Genomic DNA, 17006 nt, shown 5'->3' with positions numbered 1-17006 from the left:
TAATTGACACGATCATGAATTTCGGATGAAAAGGGTTTGGCGTTAACGTGGGTAGCGAAATTGTGGGAAATAAAAAACAGCAAAAACTCCACAACAAAGAGAAAAATCGTTGGTCATAACCGAATTTCCGATGTAGTTTCGAACTTTGAAACCCGCAAAAGCATTCACCTGACTGTAATGACGAGTCGCCAGTGAGCATCGAACTTGGCAAAATCGGCGAATTTCTCCCGCGCTTTCGCCCCTCATCCCATCATTTTTTTATCTACGATTTCCAGTTTGTTTGGCCGCTCGCTGAAATGGTGGAAAGCTAGATGAAATCTGCTTCAATTTTCGCTCCTATCGATCACACTGCACACTTAAGAGGGTAAGCGAAGAAGTCGAACCCGCGAACGAATGACCACCCCGTAAACTTTCTTCGAATTGAAAATTTCTACAATTACGGCATCTGCACTCCCATACGCTAAAAATAATAAAAAAAAGACCTTTACGCCACGAGTTCAACAGACGGACGACCTCGAGTTAATATTACGGCGTTGCGACTCACGCATCGAACCATAGGCAAACTTTTAACATTGAGAATAGTGCTTCTAACTTCTAACCAACTCCCGTGGGAGAGTTTCATCGAGCGTGACGTGTAATAAGCGAAATGATTCAACTGGCTGCATTTCTGCACTCGGCAATAATATCGCTATACCCGCCGTTGTACAGCTGCTTCGAGATCTACGAGGGGCAAAAAATCTAATACAATAAATTTAGGGCAGACTGCGCTTGCCTTTTTACGACTCCGCAGACCTTATCGCAATTACGATGACATAGTGAGATTAGTAAAATCAAGAATGCGAATAATTAGATCGCGCTTCGCGAATTTCTGACGGTCATCGTGGACCTACCGGATCTCATATCGCATGACGCATTCGCACGTGTGATTCGAGATAATTACGTACGATGAAAACTAGAATTCTAAATATATTCGTTACTTGACTTGAACTATCAAACTCGAACTCATGTAATTACGAACCCGATCGGTAACGGTATATTTCTGTTCGGACTTTTCTTTTGTTCGGTAATTTTTTTTTTTTCTCAATTCTGGAAAATACGCGTGACTTTTTTCGAATCTTTCGATCTTTGGTCGATCAGATTCATAATTTTATTCTTCCGATGCATTTTATTCAGCCAGAGGCTATTCTACCTGTGATTCAATGCTAGTTGTAAATTTTTTTTTTTTTGTTTCAATTCTAATTGTAGATGCGTGCGTAGTATCGCGAGTATTCCTGATAAAGACGATTAGAATGACGTCCGCGTTAGATTGCTCGGGTATACACCACAAGGATCTTGAATAAGGAATGATCTCACAATCTCGCATGAGAAAGGAGACTATATATATTTTCTGGCTGTATAAACGCGAATAATATATTCCTGCTTTTGAATCAATTCGGCATTCTTCGTCTCGATGAGAAATATTTCCAACTTGGCATTCGAAAATATCGGGGACGTTGCACAATTTTTTTTTTCGAGAAACTAGGTGCGCTACTAACATTTGCCCTTCCGATAGGTTCATCTATGTATATCCGAATTGTTTGACGGGAGATTTAAGAGAAATAAAATTATCTAGTCGTGGAAAACAAATAGCACCAATTCCTTCGTTCCGACATAGGAGTTCCCGTGGATGCAAAACACGCGATATCGATCTTCAAACGCCCGAGGAATGCCGAGAATTTACCCAAGAGATTTCGGTGTCGACCAGTTCGAACAACGCTATACGTTCGACGCGGTTTCGGCACACGTTGCGGGATGAAGAAATCTCTACGTTTGTCCAAGATTGACGCGTAAGCATAATATCCAACCGATTGCGTAAGCAAGAGATCGGAATCTGATCGCGTTGAGGGAGTAAAGCGACTAATTGACTAATTCTAACTCTCCGTTGTTACAACGATAGCGTTATTAAATTAATAGTCAGCGTAGCTGTACTTCCAGCGGTGGGCATTGTTCGCTAATTTGAATACCGGTAATTAGCGACAGCTGCATGCTGCAGTTACGCGGCTATAAACTAACACGTAATATCTAGAGTCTGGCATAGGCCGTTTATTACCCAATTAATTCATAATCCTTCAACCTGTTTCCCTTTACTGGAAATCAGCGGTATTTACTGCACATCGTATCGAGAGCTAAGAGCCAGAGAGACGATTCCATCCGATTAAGAGCAACGAGAATGACCTTAGTTCGGATCAGATATGCTTCGATAATTCAATCTGTTTCTTCCAGCAGGTATACCAAGTCGTCCCCGTCCGGTCGGAAGGGTGTTCCACGAAACGATATTCAGATCTCGTTCGACCTGAACTGATACATACGTAACTTTTACGCTGTTCAATTCCTTCCAACTTTTCAGAATTACAAAGAAAGTTTCTGGCAGCTCGAACCTCCTGAAATTGCATGGGTCTATTTACGAGAAGGGTGAACGACCCCTTCCTCAGAGATGAAAATATTCCAAAATACGTAGAATTTCCGAATCTCCTACAACGCGAATCACCCTAAATCTCATACCATAATGGCGCCCCTGGGGGTGGCACGATGACATTACCCAAAAAAGTCCAATTTACGTCCCGCTGGTTTTCATACTTTTCGCCAGATGTTTTACGAACCGAAACAGCTCCGGCGTTCGTGGCGGTCCAGCGCGGGGACGGATCCACGGTGACCTTGAAGGGCGGTAAGACGAAGGAGTCCCAAGAGAGCAGGAATAAAAAGAGAAGTGGGTGGTATTCGCCGCGTGTCCATCGTCCCCCACCTTTTCCCGATCATAGGGAATCGGACAAGAAGTAAAGCGTCCCCGTAAGTTTGAACACCGCGTGTACGGTGGCCCCTTCTTTCATTCTCTCGGTTGTCTCGGGGTCTCCGCGAAGGACTTGCTTCGCACTTTCTTATAAGTAGAGGTGGCGACTCCACAAATTTCAGTTAATTCCACACCCCCGATCGTGGAGGGGCCTTTCCAGGTCCAATCTACCGTGCGCAGCGAGATAGAAAAATTAAAAAAAAAAAAAAAGAACAAAAAAACCAACAGGTCCTTCGTGATAAGTGTGTGTGTTATCGAGAAATGTGGCAAAAAAACGACGGAGACACCTCACTTTGATACGCAATTTGGTTCTTTCTTGATTCATTGTTCACATCTGTATTACTTCCGAACGTGAGTATTGAAAAAAAAAAAGGAAATACCGTATCTCTAATTTCTGTAATAATTCTGATGGGTGATTAGCGATACTCGACAATTACGATTCAATATAGCGAGCCTCCGTTTTTTAAATGATGAAAACCACAAATAACGTTCGTTTGAGGGTTGGTAATTCAGGCGGCGTAGTGGAACTTCTTGAGGGGGTTGATACGGTAATCTTATCGACAGCCGAATGCTGTAGCTAGAATTCAGCTACAGAGTATAATTTTCATCGAGTCATTAAAAAATTTTACCTACGAATAATTGATTGAGTTCGAAAATTTTCGGTTAATGGTATCGTAGTAGAATAGAAAAATAGAATAAAAAAAAAAACTATGCGCAGGTCAACCTGATATATCGACAAAACATTTGTGTGTTCATTTGGTTATTATTTATAGATTCATTCTGGATCCACCTCTATGGGGGGGTTTTATAATCGTTTCACTTTTACACGCCCAGACCCTGCAGCCGCGTAATCTGAACACAGGTGGAGAAAATTGATCCTAAACAGTTTTTTTTTTACGCAGACGTGACATAAATCATATAAACTAACAATAGCGATCCGGAAGAACATTTAATTTCAATAGTTTCGAACCCGATCAATCTACATATCCTCACCTATCCTTCGATAATTCAACACTCTATGATTTCAGCGAGCATAGTAAATTGAAACAGCTGGAGTATACTTACACCTACAACGCGATACAATGAGAATATGTAATTGATAGACGAAAGACAAAAGTGTGGTGGAATTTGCACAAATGCCATTCGATACGTGACATGAGGCCACTGGCGTAGGTGTGTTACATGTGCTGTGACTTTTACTCGATCCGCATGTGCAGGTACAAAGCTGATCTGGCCTATTTGTGCACTGTCTGTCTCTGAAAGAAATGTAAATGTTATACGTATCTCCAACCAGGATATCGACATTTTTTTCCCAATGTTTTTATTTATTTATTATTTTTATTTTTGTCATTACGTCCCATTTTTTGCCATTCCTGCCTTTATAAACCGTGTATAATGACCAGACTGAACGACTCCTTTGAATAATTGTGACGTGCAGATATTTAATCGCACGACTACATTTTTGTCTAATTATTTTTTTGTTTGCTCGACTGAAAATAACTCTCGATCGCGCTCCGTCTCTGATACAAAATCGCCACTGGATTTCACACATCTAACGCCAACTGTTACTCCTCGATATTTTTACTCACCAATTTTCACGATTTTCAACCGATATACATATTCACCATTACGATATGTAAATCAGATATCGACCCTTACATCCTTAATTTGCAGCTTTGATTATACGCCGGACGAGAATTAACATCGTACTTAAACCAGTTTAACGAGGAAACAGGCTAAAAGTAAAAAAAAAAAAAAATGAAAGATTGAAATTGATTAGTCGGAGAAAACTCTATCGTAGAAGGCGACGAGTAAAACAATGCGATGAGAATATCGAAGGCGAGAAAAGTAAGCTCGGTATGGGAATCGCAGCGATTTGCAGACGTTGGGGCGCCGTGACCGATATTTTCTTTCTTTTTGAATCGATTCTTTTTTCGTGAGAAATCGGCGAGCGCAGATTGGGATCATCGGTGTTTGACACAGAAATGATTCGAATCGGGATTCGACAACGTTCGTTGATGAGTTCCATCGCGATCTTCTCCTTTATCCGACTCGTCAATATTTCCCGATGCGTTTGATCCAACGGCGCCGATACAATCGAATGCACAATTATGTCTAGTTGCGACGAACCAACGGGATCTTACGTAAATCTCTCAGGAATTCGCTGCAATTATTGCACGAGAGATCGTCACGTAGTTATATGTATAGTTAACTATTCCTTGTTCAGATTCCGCGATGGCACGAGACCATCTTTTCCATCTTTTGACGAAGCGATGATGAGAATACGGTAGCGCGAACGGCGTATCGATTATTAGCGAGAGAAAGATGACTAGTACCTTGCGTAGGTAGAAAAGTATCGGATCTAACAACCTTCGTGATTTTTTATTACCGTTCAACGATAGGTATCTACAATTAGTCGGAGTTGTTTAGCGGTCTCAAGGCTAAAAGTATCTTATTAGAACGGATTCCGCAACGACACTACCAAACTGCCACGATAACCTCGAACATTTCTGTGCAGAACGGAGTCGTGATTGAAAAAAAAAAACAGGATTTTTATCTAGATTTCAGATTTAAAGCCCACCACCGCTCGATCCACCCGCCGATATACCTTTCTACAACGATTCGCGCGTAGTAAGCACATTCTTGAACCATCTCAAAAAGGCGGCTGACTACATCCAACACGATTATGTCAACATCTCGCTCGAATTGACGTGGGTTTTACCAAACGGAAGTATAATCCCGATTATAAGTACATATATCATCGCGGAAATCAACGGAATTAATTTTTTTTTTTTACTCTAAGCGAAAGATAAGTTAACGATTCGGTAACACTTGAAATCTGGCGTATGAAGTTTAAAGTTGAACTTTATCGACGACTTTTTCCTCGTAGGGAAATTTTTTTTGAAAACCATGCAGAGCTGAAATTTCGAAAGGGAGCGGATCACCTTGACTTGTGTTGATTTTGACCCAAAGATTTGTTGTAAAACGAATAATTTCCCTGCATCTGGAGATACGCTCAAGGTTCGAGCGACGAGTTGTTTAATTTGTCTCGTTAGCGAGATACCGAACGGTCCATATAAATGCGGGATGATGAAGATGGAAAATAGATATAATTAAAAAAATAAACCGAAGGACATCCGGCTGTCGGTATGCCTTTGAAAGTCCGCGTTGCACCGTAGGTACGTACGTTGGACAGTCTCGAATATTGTTAAAATGTAATCGATCCAATTTTGTCTTCATTTCCGTACCGACGCTCGTGCGACGCATTTTATGTACGAAAAGAGAAAAACAAGAAATCGCAAAACCTTCGAATTTCTTCCTACAGCCAGATACATAAATCTTACAACGACTTCCGACCATACGAGTTTTTATGAATATATGCGAAGTCGATCGCAATTTCCGGTATGATATTTTCCAAAGTATGAAGTATAATGCACGGTAGTTCTGTAGTCTCATTAAAATGGGGCGAACAGAACCGCCAAGGCGAAATAACGCGTACGCTATCCCTGCTAAGAAATATTTCCTCAATAATCCCTTCGCTTTGACTTCGACGGAATAGAAAAATCTTGGCTACGCAGCGGTCGTCATATCCGATCGATTCATCTAATGAGCGCATATCTGTCATGAAAAAATAATGTCAATGAAACGATTCGCTATCCGATCTCCTCGGAGTATTTTCTTGCCAATTATGCCCCTGCGATCTTCTGGTCCAAAAAAATCTATCATTTTTCTTTTTTTTTCTTCAATTATATTTTTCTGACAGTATAGTCTGCCTGCCGAATGCTCTCCTACTTTATATCACCGGAACTCTGTCATTGTTAATTCTAGGCGACTGGACCGCAAATCAATCTTGTTCTCTTATCGTTTCGGTCTTGTCCGGGATCGACGCCCGTCACCGTAAAGAAATGAACCAACATGAGAACCTTTTAATATCTCACGTTTCAATTGATCGAGCGAGTGGCGAATGTTTTTTTATTTTTTTTTCTTACCGAAAGTAAATTGAAAAAGTCGTCGCTCGAATTCAAAGTCAGCGTCGTTCTCAGTCACGGCGTATTGTCATTTTTTCAAGGGCGAGATAATAAAGCCATAAATGGGAGAGGAACCGATTGACACAGGCCTTTCGCAAGCGCTGATATGTGTTGAAATTCAGGTGTTCGAATTACTTCGGTGCTCCGTAGGTGTGATGGGATAGTCATGCAGATTTAAAAATTAATGCGACTCGGGAGTTTCGGATTTAATTTGCAGACTGCTAGGATAGGTGACGCCTGTAGTGCAATACGTGAGTGTAATAATTCACATTTAGATGTTCGTCCGACGATTAGCTGGTCTCAAAGTCGAGATTACGGCAGCCGCCAAGGTGATCGTGGATGTGAAAAAATAAAAAAAATCGTACGTAATATTACGTCAAGAAGAAGACACGCACCCGGCCCGTTAGCAGCGAAACCAGTCCGCAAATGGGTCAAGTCCATCGTTCTTCTCACGCGGACCTACATCGCGCGCGTCCCTTTCATTCACTTTTGTCCGATGCTCTTTCGACACGTTACCCCATAGTTAACGAGACGACGAAATTTCACTTTTCACCGGCTATCGCGGGATCACCTTTTTTGTACGGATCGCAAGTTGGCTTCTGGTGCTGCACGGAGATAGAGGGAACGATTTTTCGAAAACGATCGAGCGTTTTACTTTTTCCGGGCAATTTTCTGGCCAACGGTTTTCCGAACGAAATACCGTTTCGTTCTGAAGTCGTAAGAGCGTCATTCGTTTGAATTTCACTGCCATCGTAGCTAATTACGAATTCCGACTTCGGATGTTTCCTCGGGGGGGTTGCGAAAGACTCCATGGGCAGACGGGACCGATGTATACCGAAGTAATGTATGCATATTTCTTCCGAACGTTGCTAAATGTGTAATAATACCAAAACCAGATATCATCCGACCGAATTTCAACATCGAGCTTCCAGACACGTAATTCCAAAAATATTCGAGAATAAAATTATCGGGCACTTTATATTATTTCGGGTCAACTGATCCGAAGATTCGAAAAAACGAGGTCGTACGAGCATAGGTGTAGCGAAAAAATGAGCGTGGAAAACGAGAGGGAAAGAATAAAAGAGAAAAAAAGGAGTTGCCGTGTTCCGACGTGACGCAACTACGTGAAGCGTGTTTCGTTGCGGGAGTATAGAGTCGACGTTCGGGAATCGTACGGTGTTCGTATCCCCGACGCTCATTACTCTCTCCGGAATTTTTATAATTATTTATTAATATCCCACATTCGTCGTGAGTTCCGCCTGAGCGCTTTCGGCTCAAGGTGGGCGACCCTAGCGAGTCTCCCGCGTGTCGTACGGGTACACGTATGGGCGAGCGTACGCCTCCTCCGCGTAGGTACGCTTTGCAGAAATACGAACCTCTGTAAAACGATCGCTGGCCTATCGCGGATGAAATGAAGTTGAGCTGGACACGCAATCGAAACCTGTTTTCGCTCTGACAACAACGCGATTCCGAGCGGTTGCGATAGTTAAATCTATTTGTGTAAAAAATGAGGCAACCGAATAAAAAGAAGAATTGAATAAAGAATGTAATCCGTATACATAATGAAATATTACCGACTATACCATAACCGACTGACGCCCGAGTTGGTGTAACGTGATTCAAGTTCCGTATTCACTTGTTCCGATCAAAGTCCGGACAGAAATTAGCCAGCCCTACCTGCTACCAAGGAAAGGAAATACCCAGCCGTCTGGTATCGAGGGCCATCTCATGATCACGTCTCGTATTATCTTACATTCTTCGAAATACAAAAAAAAAAAAAACAACATCTTCGAAGTATCGATGAGTCGAATTTGAATGAAAAATAGATGCATCCGTCCACAAATCTCATGCGAAGTTTCATCGAAATCGAGGGGGCGGACGGGGGATGAACTTCCGATGATTTCCTCGTTAGTCGCTCATGAATTATGACGGCATCCCCAGCTATTATACGCATACACGATAAACCGCCTTTAACGATAATGGTCTTAGGTATAGCTGGTTAGCTCCACGCGAAATTATCCCTTCGGTTTATACCCCGCAATCGAGGGTCGATTTATCAAATACGTATTTCTCTGTGGTACGAATACATTTTCGTGACCCTCGGTGATCGTTAATCGCAATTTGAGGTCTCTGAATTTTGGAAATTGAAATTTTTCTCGTAATAAGTTACAATCAGCGACGTATATATTAATTTTTCAAAGGCACGCGTCGATTACAATCATCGTAAATTTTCTAGCAAATTTAAAATGTGAATAAAAAAAAAAAGGAAGCAATTTTATGAATAGAATATTTACAACTTAAGCTCATTTACAATCAGTCGAATGGCAGTGAGTGGGTACGTACATGTCGTACCCTAAGAGATTGACACGTAGATCGATGATAATCGATGCAAATCCTGCCAGTAGCGTTTGTCGAATGCTAACTTCATGCAAATTTGACTATCCTTGAACAACGGCAGGCGCAATCTGTTTATCCGAGAGAAAATTTTTATCAATTCACTAACCGACGGCGCATTATGCATAGAAGCAATTAGAATATCGAATTCCTTTTCCCTCAGATTTATGCGATAGCTCGATCGATGGAACAACGTTTGTAACGTAGCCTCCGGATCCTCGTACCACAGATATGTAGAAATCCACCGAGCCTGGATAATTTCCGGTTCCAGTCAAGACATTTCTTGTATAAATTCGTTATCGGTAGATTACCAGACAACCCTAACGATCGTGGAGTGCTGTCGTCCGGCGCCCCGCGTCAAGAACTTCCCTTTAATTCGGTGCAAGTCGTTCCATTTGCAACGAGAAAAAATCGCATCTTCATTAAGCACGAAATGAAAAAGTGCGCTAAGGAAAATCCAAGGTTTTGCGCTCACAGGTGTGTCCGGACCTTGACAGTGGTCACACGTGACAGGAGCTGAACAATGATTACCCGAGTGGCAGTTATCAGCCAACCGGGACTCGATGAAAAAATGATTATCGATCAATGCCGCGTTGTATTGTACGAGGAGATATCGCGAGGATCTTTCCCCGTTTGTATGACGGCCTCGACTTATCGTGTTTCAGGCCAAGATGTTCACCAACATCATCCAGAAGTTGAAGTTCTTGTACAAGCCCTACGCTCTGGCAGTGGTGTCGATCGGCTACGTACTGGGGGAGTTGGGACATTACCTCATCGGTAAGTAAAGATCGGTGTCGCAAACTTCTGTTATTCGTGAGATGCGATCGATCATCGCTTCATAGATTCAGTCGTCTGTGGGACGAGCGTAATTAAAACGGAAGAATTTTTTCTCCGACGGTTTTGCTAATTTTTATGCGTCGGTGCGGATCGCGAGTGACGCAAGCGTGTCATCGTTCCGATGTGATTTTTCGCAATTCTGCATTCCGAGGGAAGTTCTTTGAAAAATGTACAATCAATAATTTTCTTCAATCGTGTTAAGGTGTCACCAGCAAGGCGACCGCCATAGATCTACACTACGGCGACATATCTTGTCAGTTGAACAGCACCGAATTCTCCCTCGTCGATTTGCCGACCCAGTGCGAAGCTGCGAACAATTCCGACCAGTGAGTATGGGAAACCGATCGCAATAATTTTAATCGAAGTTCAGACACCTCTGCAACCGCGCGATCGGGAGACGATGATGAACACGAAGCGATAAGAAAGTAATCGTTGACATTATGTTGTTCTTCGCATCGCACTTACTCAATACCACGTTCTCGAACGCGAGGTTGTTTTCATTGATTCTAGAGAATGCGCGTGCATACCACGCTCATGTGATTTTTGCTTGAGTTCAAATTCTCGCTTGTTTTATGTTAATCGGTTGTGGAGGTAAAAATGAAAATCATTTGAAATACATGGACACCTTCGAAGAGGTATGGATCAGCTTGTCTGATAATTCTAATCTCTCACAAGCCATCGATCATGTGTGACGATTCTGGAAAGGCGGTCGTTGAATCTAAGAAACGCGTTAGAAGTTATGCAACTCGCAAACTTAATTCGCTCTGTTTTCATTCAGTTCGTTACCTCAATTCGGGTAAAATTGCTGGTAATTAGAGGAAATAATTGAAGGATCAGCCGGTTCAAGGATACAAAAAAACGAAATGCATACCAGAGCATCATTCAATTAAATAGTTCGCGCGTCTTTGACCGTCGCTAATTACTCAAAAGCACCGAAGTATGCGCGAATTTATGTTCTATTTTCGCTACATGCACAACTGTACTTCATTAAAAACTTACGGTCAACATTTTTGTCTATCACTCGCAGCTGTTGACTCGAAGTTGACAAAATTTTGAAAATTCTCGTCATCTTAATTTCCTTCGACGTATGAGAAATCGCAGCGGGCAGTCTACGTGCACCACTTATTCCGGTGGCGGCTCTGTACATGAATAATAAATAGATTTTTTTTCCATTCGCGCGCAGTTGTACGGGGCTCAATCTAAATGGCTCCAATTACTGCGAGTGGAATTACAATGGACTGGGTCTGGACTATCAGATTTTGGCTGGGCCAAGTTTTATCGCGGTCTTTACGATAGTTGGAGTCATTCTGGGTGTCGCCGCTGACCGATTCAACAGGTAATTGAAAATTTTCATCTCAATAAATCACGGCTCCGGATCATATTGATTCAGAAGTATCGTCGAAAATATAAAAATTGAGATGTTTGACATTTTTTGCATTTTGCCGATTCTCTTGAAATTCGTATAATCGAAAAATTCCAGCATCGAACCATTCGAACTATTTGGGAACAATTTTGCTCGCGCCTGGGAGCAGAGAATCCCGAGCGTATCGGTTTTGCTGGTTGCGATACAGCAGGTGCAATCTGATATTGAACCGTATTAATAAATTCTTACAGAGTGAAGATGCTCGCCATATGCACTCTGATCTTCAGCATAGCGATCATCCTGATGGGGTCCGTCAAAGAATACTGGCAACTCGTTATCCTGCGTATGGTCCTCGCTGCAGGGTACGCATTACCTGAATACTACATACTTAGAAACAATGATTTGACGAGAATTATGCTCCTCTTTTTTTTTATTCTCATTGAATCGCTCACGCACAAAATCTGCAGATGTGATTTCAAGCGATGGATGAATGAAGCTAGATTTTCAGCGTCTTTAGAGACCTAGAATAATTCAATAGAACAATTTTTGCCATATAGACGCATTACAGAATCATTTTTCGCAAGACATGTGCGTTTTAAAATTGTCATACGGTACGATGATCGTTTTAACAAGGTGGCGAAATTATCAAGGCAATGAATAAAGTAGCGGTAATGTTTACCTTCCCACAGAGAGGCCGGATGCAACCCTATGTCGACTGGTCTGCTTTCCGATTGGTTCGAAGAGGAGCAACGCGGTCTCGTGATGTCCATTTTCAACTGGGGCATCTATGGGGGCTATGGGATTGCCTTTCCCGTTGGTCGATACGTTCCCCAAATGAACGCTTGGGATTTGGTGAGTCCCCGATATAATGCAGGTTGAAGTAGATAAGCTACCTGGCAGGGTGATCGGTCGCTCGGGCGGGTAAAAAAATATTAAGTGGCCGATTCAATTCTCGTGTGCATAAGCCAGAATGAAACAAAAATCTTTTACTCGCAAGCTCTTCCAAGGCATGGAAAACTCTCCTGCAACAAAAAAGAAAAAAAAAAAGGCAATCGGTAGACCTCAAGATCGAATGTGAAGGCAATGTATCAACATACTTCTTGCTCTGGATTGCGTTCGCTACGCTAGTTGCGTGTTGCGATTAGTGAGACGATTATTTAATCGAAAGTAAGCCATGCTTGATGGCGCAATTTTTCAGACTGCGGTTGTTGAATGATATTTATTTGAAGTAAAAGCTACTGCATCAGCATATGATATACAGACTGTCCAATTTTAATTGAACTAATTTTTAACAACCTGAAATAATGGAGTTGCACGAAAAATAGAGAGAAAAAATTTATCACAACACTTTTAATTATAGATTTAGGAAGGGGAATGAAAAACTTGGTTACATTGAATTCATTTTTTAAATACCCTAGCAGAGTAAAATTAGATCAGCTTGATTCTATTCAACCTAATACGTTCGCTGGAACGATATGGAACTGATTTACGTTTCTAAAATTTAAACAAATTGAAATTTCTTCATCTTTGATTAGCAGAAACGAGTTTCTTCTTCATTGTCAATCGTTCGGTGCGAGAAAAAAAATGCGAAACAACAATTTTTCAAATTTGAATCGAATATTTGAAAAAGAAAAAGACACGCAAAATTCTATACCTTCCCACCAAAAACCCTGTAACTTCCGAGCAATAAAAATGGCTCAATTAGGATGAGGCACCGTGGATTATAAAGTCACGATGCGTATGGTATAGTACAGAAAAATTGACGCTTAGCCAACTTCCAATTCGAATCTAACAAAACCGAAATGTCTACGACCTGCTGGTTGCGGATCAGTGGATCTCCTGATTATCTGGTCACCTTCGCGTGTAAGTTATACTTTTAGACTTTGCGACTCCGTCTTGGCCGTATACAATAGTATACATCGTGTGCATGAAAGAAGATACGAACAATCGAATAACTAATTCCAACATATATTATCAGATACAGAAAAATAAAATTATCAGATATACACTTCTCAGATTTCATTTTTCCCTCGGCTACTTCATCCACAAATATCGTATTCGTCATGAAGAAGAATTATTGCGAATCGAATCGATACCGTCTTACCAGTAGACTTGCCGATGCCAAAGTTTTGCAAAAAATAAGGAGTATTACCGAGAATTGGCTGCACCACTAACACACCGAGTATTTTTCAAAGTTAGATAATTATATCGTCGATCAGATTATATTTCTGGCAATGTGAACGAACCGCTGTTAACCGTAAATAAAATCGTAAATAGATTCAGATTAAACAACTACTTATCGTCTGGGAAAGATTGACGACTCGAAAATCCATGGTGTATCGTGCGATGGTTTTAAACGTCCGATAAAATAGTTGAGAATAATCTCTGAAGCAACGGAGTGCGATTTTGTTGTATTTCTCCCTTAGACACAACTGAAAAACACGAATCTCGTACCGGCGTCACATAGCTATACGGAAATCACTATTTTCGTGCAGATTCCACGCCTCGGTCACGCACGTCACGCGTTGCCACACAAATCGAAACGTCGTATCGCACGTGTTGTTGACGTTGTCACGCGACGCTGATGTCCGATACGGGGAATGGAATTTCGTCAGAGCATTGGCGCTGTCTTGTAACCAGCGAATTGAAATAATTGTCCGTCCTGATGAATTTGCGAATCCGTTTTATGAAAATGAAAATAATCGGACGTCTGATGTTTTAGAACTGACCGTTCCCTCGATGTTTTTGTCGGTAAAATTTCCATTCCGTAATACTGAAATTATACTCCGTCTCTTCAGGGTTGGAGGGTGTGCTACTACGGGGCTGGAATACTCGGCGTGATAATCGCCATTTTGACAGGACTTACCCTCAAAGAACCGGAGCGAACTACCATCGGGGAGGAGAGCAACGCCGATGGAAAGAAGGTCTCCGTATGGAACGTTATTCTTCAACCAAGAATCATCCTACTCTGTATCGCCGCCAGTATAAGACATTGCGGTAAATAAATGAACACCCGAAGAAACAAAGGTTCCCAAATTGCAGTAGCGATATTTTTGTATCGCACGAATGATCCGTTGTCATTCTCACGGTGAAATCTAAAATAGCGATCGATGAGGGGCTCAATCAAATTTTTGTTGCAGGTGGGATGTGCTTCGCATACAATTGCGATCTCTACTACCGAGACTACTTTCCGGATTACGATCTCGGTTGGTGGTTGTTCGCAGTGACCATAGTGATCGGCAGTATCGGTGTCGTTGTCGGCGGTGTAGTCAGCGACAAATTTGTCGCCAAAATGGGAATAAGATCGCGGGTAGCTGTACTCGCGGTCAGTCAACTGGTAGCGACTCCCTTCGCCTTTGGATCGGTTTACTTCAACCCCTTGTACGCCATGATAACCCTCGGAATATCCTACTTCTTCGGTGAGGCAAAATTCGCAAAAATCGATCGCTTTTATTTGAAAATTTCAAACCGCCCATGCCCCGTCAGCCGAATGATTCCACCCCGAAGCTCAAATCGATGAAATTATTTTTACAGCCGAGATGTGGTTCGGCATCGTGTTTGCGATCCTTGTTGAGATTGTGCCGCTTAGTTTGAGATCCACGACAGTTGGGATCTTCCTCTTCGTGATGAACAACATCGGCGGAAACTTGCCCATCCTCGTTGAACCGCTGCGAAAAGTTATCGGATTCAGAGAGTCTCTCTACATCTTGTACGCGGGATTTTACGGGATAAGTAAGTGACGAGCTCCGATTACTCCACCCCCCCCCCCTGATCGCAGTTTGCTGAATGTAGCGGAAAATTTGTAGAACGTTGAACGAGATTTAGGAGCATACGTTACAGACTTGAATAATGAACGAATCCAACAGCGCGTTAGACAAGGCACTCGGGCTCAGTTTTGTATGCAACTCGATTTGTATAATTTCTCGCAATTCTTTTGCCGACGTCGAGATTTCGTTTATTTGAAGAAGACTGGAATAGAATTAACTCGTGAAGAATCGGAAAGCAATGCTCTACGGGAGTTTCCGCGAGGTTGAAATTCTGTATTCATTATAATGAATCTTGAGAGTGAGTCAGAAATGCTTGATCAAACATACCGCGGGGTTTGTATATTCGCCGCGAGTCATCTAGACCGATTTCAAGGGGATACCGTGCTCCATTAGGAGTTTTCGAAACCGTCGACGAAGAAAAACCAAGTCCTCGAATCATATTTGTAAATGCCGGCACCGAATCGATTTTCCTTCTCATTAGAGTTCATGGCAGGGAGTGAGGGGAAATATTGCGGGAGAAATTCCCGAAAATTTCACTGCGAGCTGCGATTTTTTTACATCGACGTCCTGACTGTGATTCTATATCTTATTCACAGGTTCGATTCTCTTCCTCTTGGCGATGCTCGCGATGGGCGGGCCGCTCCCTAAGGGCGAAAAAGATAGCACCGAAAACGGAGTGGACAACAACACGTTCACCAACGACGACGGGCGGCTTTCGACCTTAGAACTTCCAAGACTGCCTGCCAGGCCCCTTAGCCACGATAATTCGCGATTGTAAATTCCAAGACTATTCAGTTCGCACGAGTGCGAAGTTAACGGATAATCATGGATAAGAAACTTCTCGAGACGCGTACCGCCCGATTGTAAGGAACTTGAGATCAAGTACAACGTGAGGCTTCTAGTTCTTCGCAAAAAATTTCAGCAACTTCACGGCGCGATACTCGGGACTTACTCCGGCTTCGATGACGCGCCTCGGGCATTCGGCGTTTCAAAGTCGGGTGCCGCGGATCTTTCATCAACTTATACAAGGATTTTATCGTTTCATTTACAGAAAATTATTCGCGTAGTAAAATTACCTACAAGCGTCCAATTTATCGAAAATCACCGGAAGCCGGTAAAGGCTTTCTAATTTCAAATGACGTCGAAATCACAACTATCTTATTTACGATCCGAGTGGTGATCGTTAGCTGCTCCCATTGCGCTGTACAATTATTATCGAAATTAGTGTAGTTTTTTTATTGTAATCGACGCGATGGGACTGACCTGTAAATATTAATATTATTACTTTGAGAATTATATCATTGACAGTTTTGATGCATTGTCAGTTGTGTTTTCGTAATGAATTTTAATGAATGTAATATTTAATATACGTATATAGTGTTCGATTACCAATTCACTTCATTTACTTTCAATCCAGATCCTTTCTTTTTTTTTTTTTTTTTGTTTTTCCAGGTGAGTGAAAAATCAGAATTCATCAGCTGAATATTTATGTATATTACCAATGAGGTTTTCATCTGCTTAACGTCGTCCCAGAATGACTTGTGGTCGTAAAAGTCGAATAAAACATAAATTTTGCCGCTTCTTTTCTTCAATCATTTTCGTATTCCCAATAAGTGGAGTGTACTTTCACTTGATCGATCAGGTCAGGTCAGATTTGTATGATGTTTTGGATAAAACTTTTGACAAAGATTTCTCATACCAGATGTATTGACAACTTTGTACATCTATCAATCTTGAAATATTTTATATCGTTCCCTGGGTATTTCATAACTGCAGATACACATCATTAA

The 17006-nt window shown here is 41.8% G+C and overlaps 1 protein-coding gene across 1 annotated transcript; it reads left to right on the top strand.

The window, feature by feature from the left end:
* Positions 1-2840: 2840 nt before the first annotated feature.
* Positions 2841-16604, top strand: LOC105694058 (putative metabolite transport protein HI_1104). Its single transcript, XM_012414391.3, has 10 exons — positions 2841-3178; positions 9915-10026; positions 10289-10412; positions 11270-11422; positions 11701-11811; positions 12139-12301; positions 14248-14446; positions 14590-14868; positions 14984-15181; positions 15813-16604. Exons 2-10 carry the CDS (start codon positions 9921-9923, stop codon positions 15992-15994), a joined length of 1515 nt encoding a protein of 504 aa, XP_012269814.2. The 5' UTR covers positions 2841-3178; positions 9915-9920; the 3' UTR covers positions 15995-16604.
* Positions 16605-17006: the final 402 nt, after the last annotated feature.

Source organism: Athalia rosae, chromosome 2, assembly GCF_917208135.1.
Source record: "Athalia rosae chromosome 2, iyAthRosa1.1, whole genome shotgun sequence".
Classification (NCBI taxonomy): domain Eukaryota; kingdom Metazoa; phylum Arthropoda; class Insecta; order Hymenoptera; family Athaliidae; genus Athalia; species Athalia rosae.
This window is presented reverse-complemented; position numbering and strand designations above follow the sequence as displayed.

Bases quoted from the DNA above. Each gene is read 5' to 3' on its own strand.
- LOC105694058 (XM_012414391.3), top strand. From the start codon at position 9,921: ATGTTCACCAACATCATCCAGAAGTTGAAGTTCTTGTACAAGCCCTAC. The intron at 11,423-11,700 runs GTAATTGAAAAT...AAATTCTTACAG, and splicing joins GCCGCTGACCGATTCAACAG to AGTGAAGATGCTCGCCATAT. The intron at 12,302-14,247 runs GTGAGTCCCCGA...CCGTCTCTTCAG, and splicing joins AAATGAACGCTTGGGATTTG to GGTTGGAGGGTGTGCTACTA.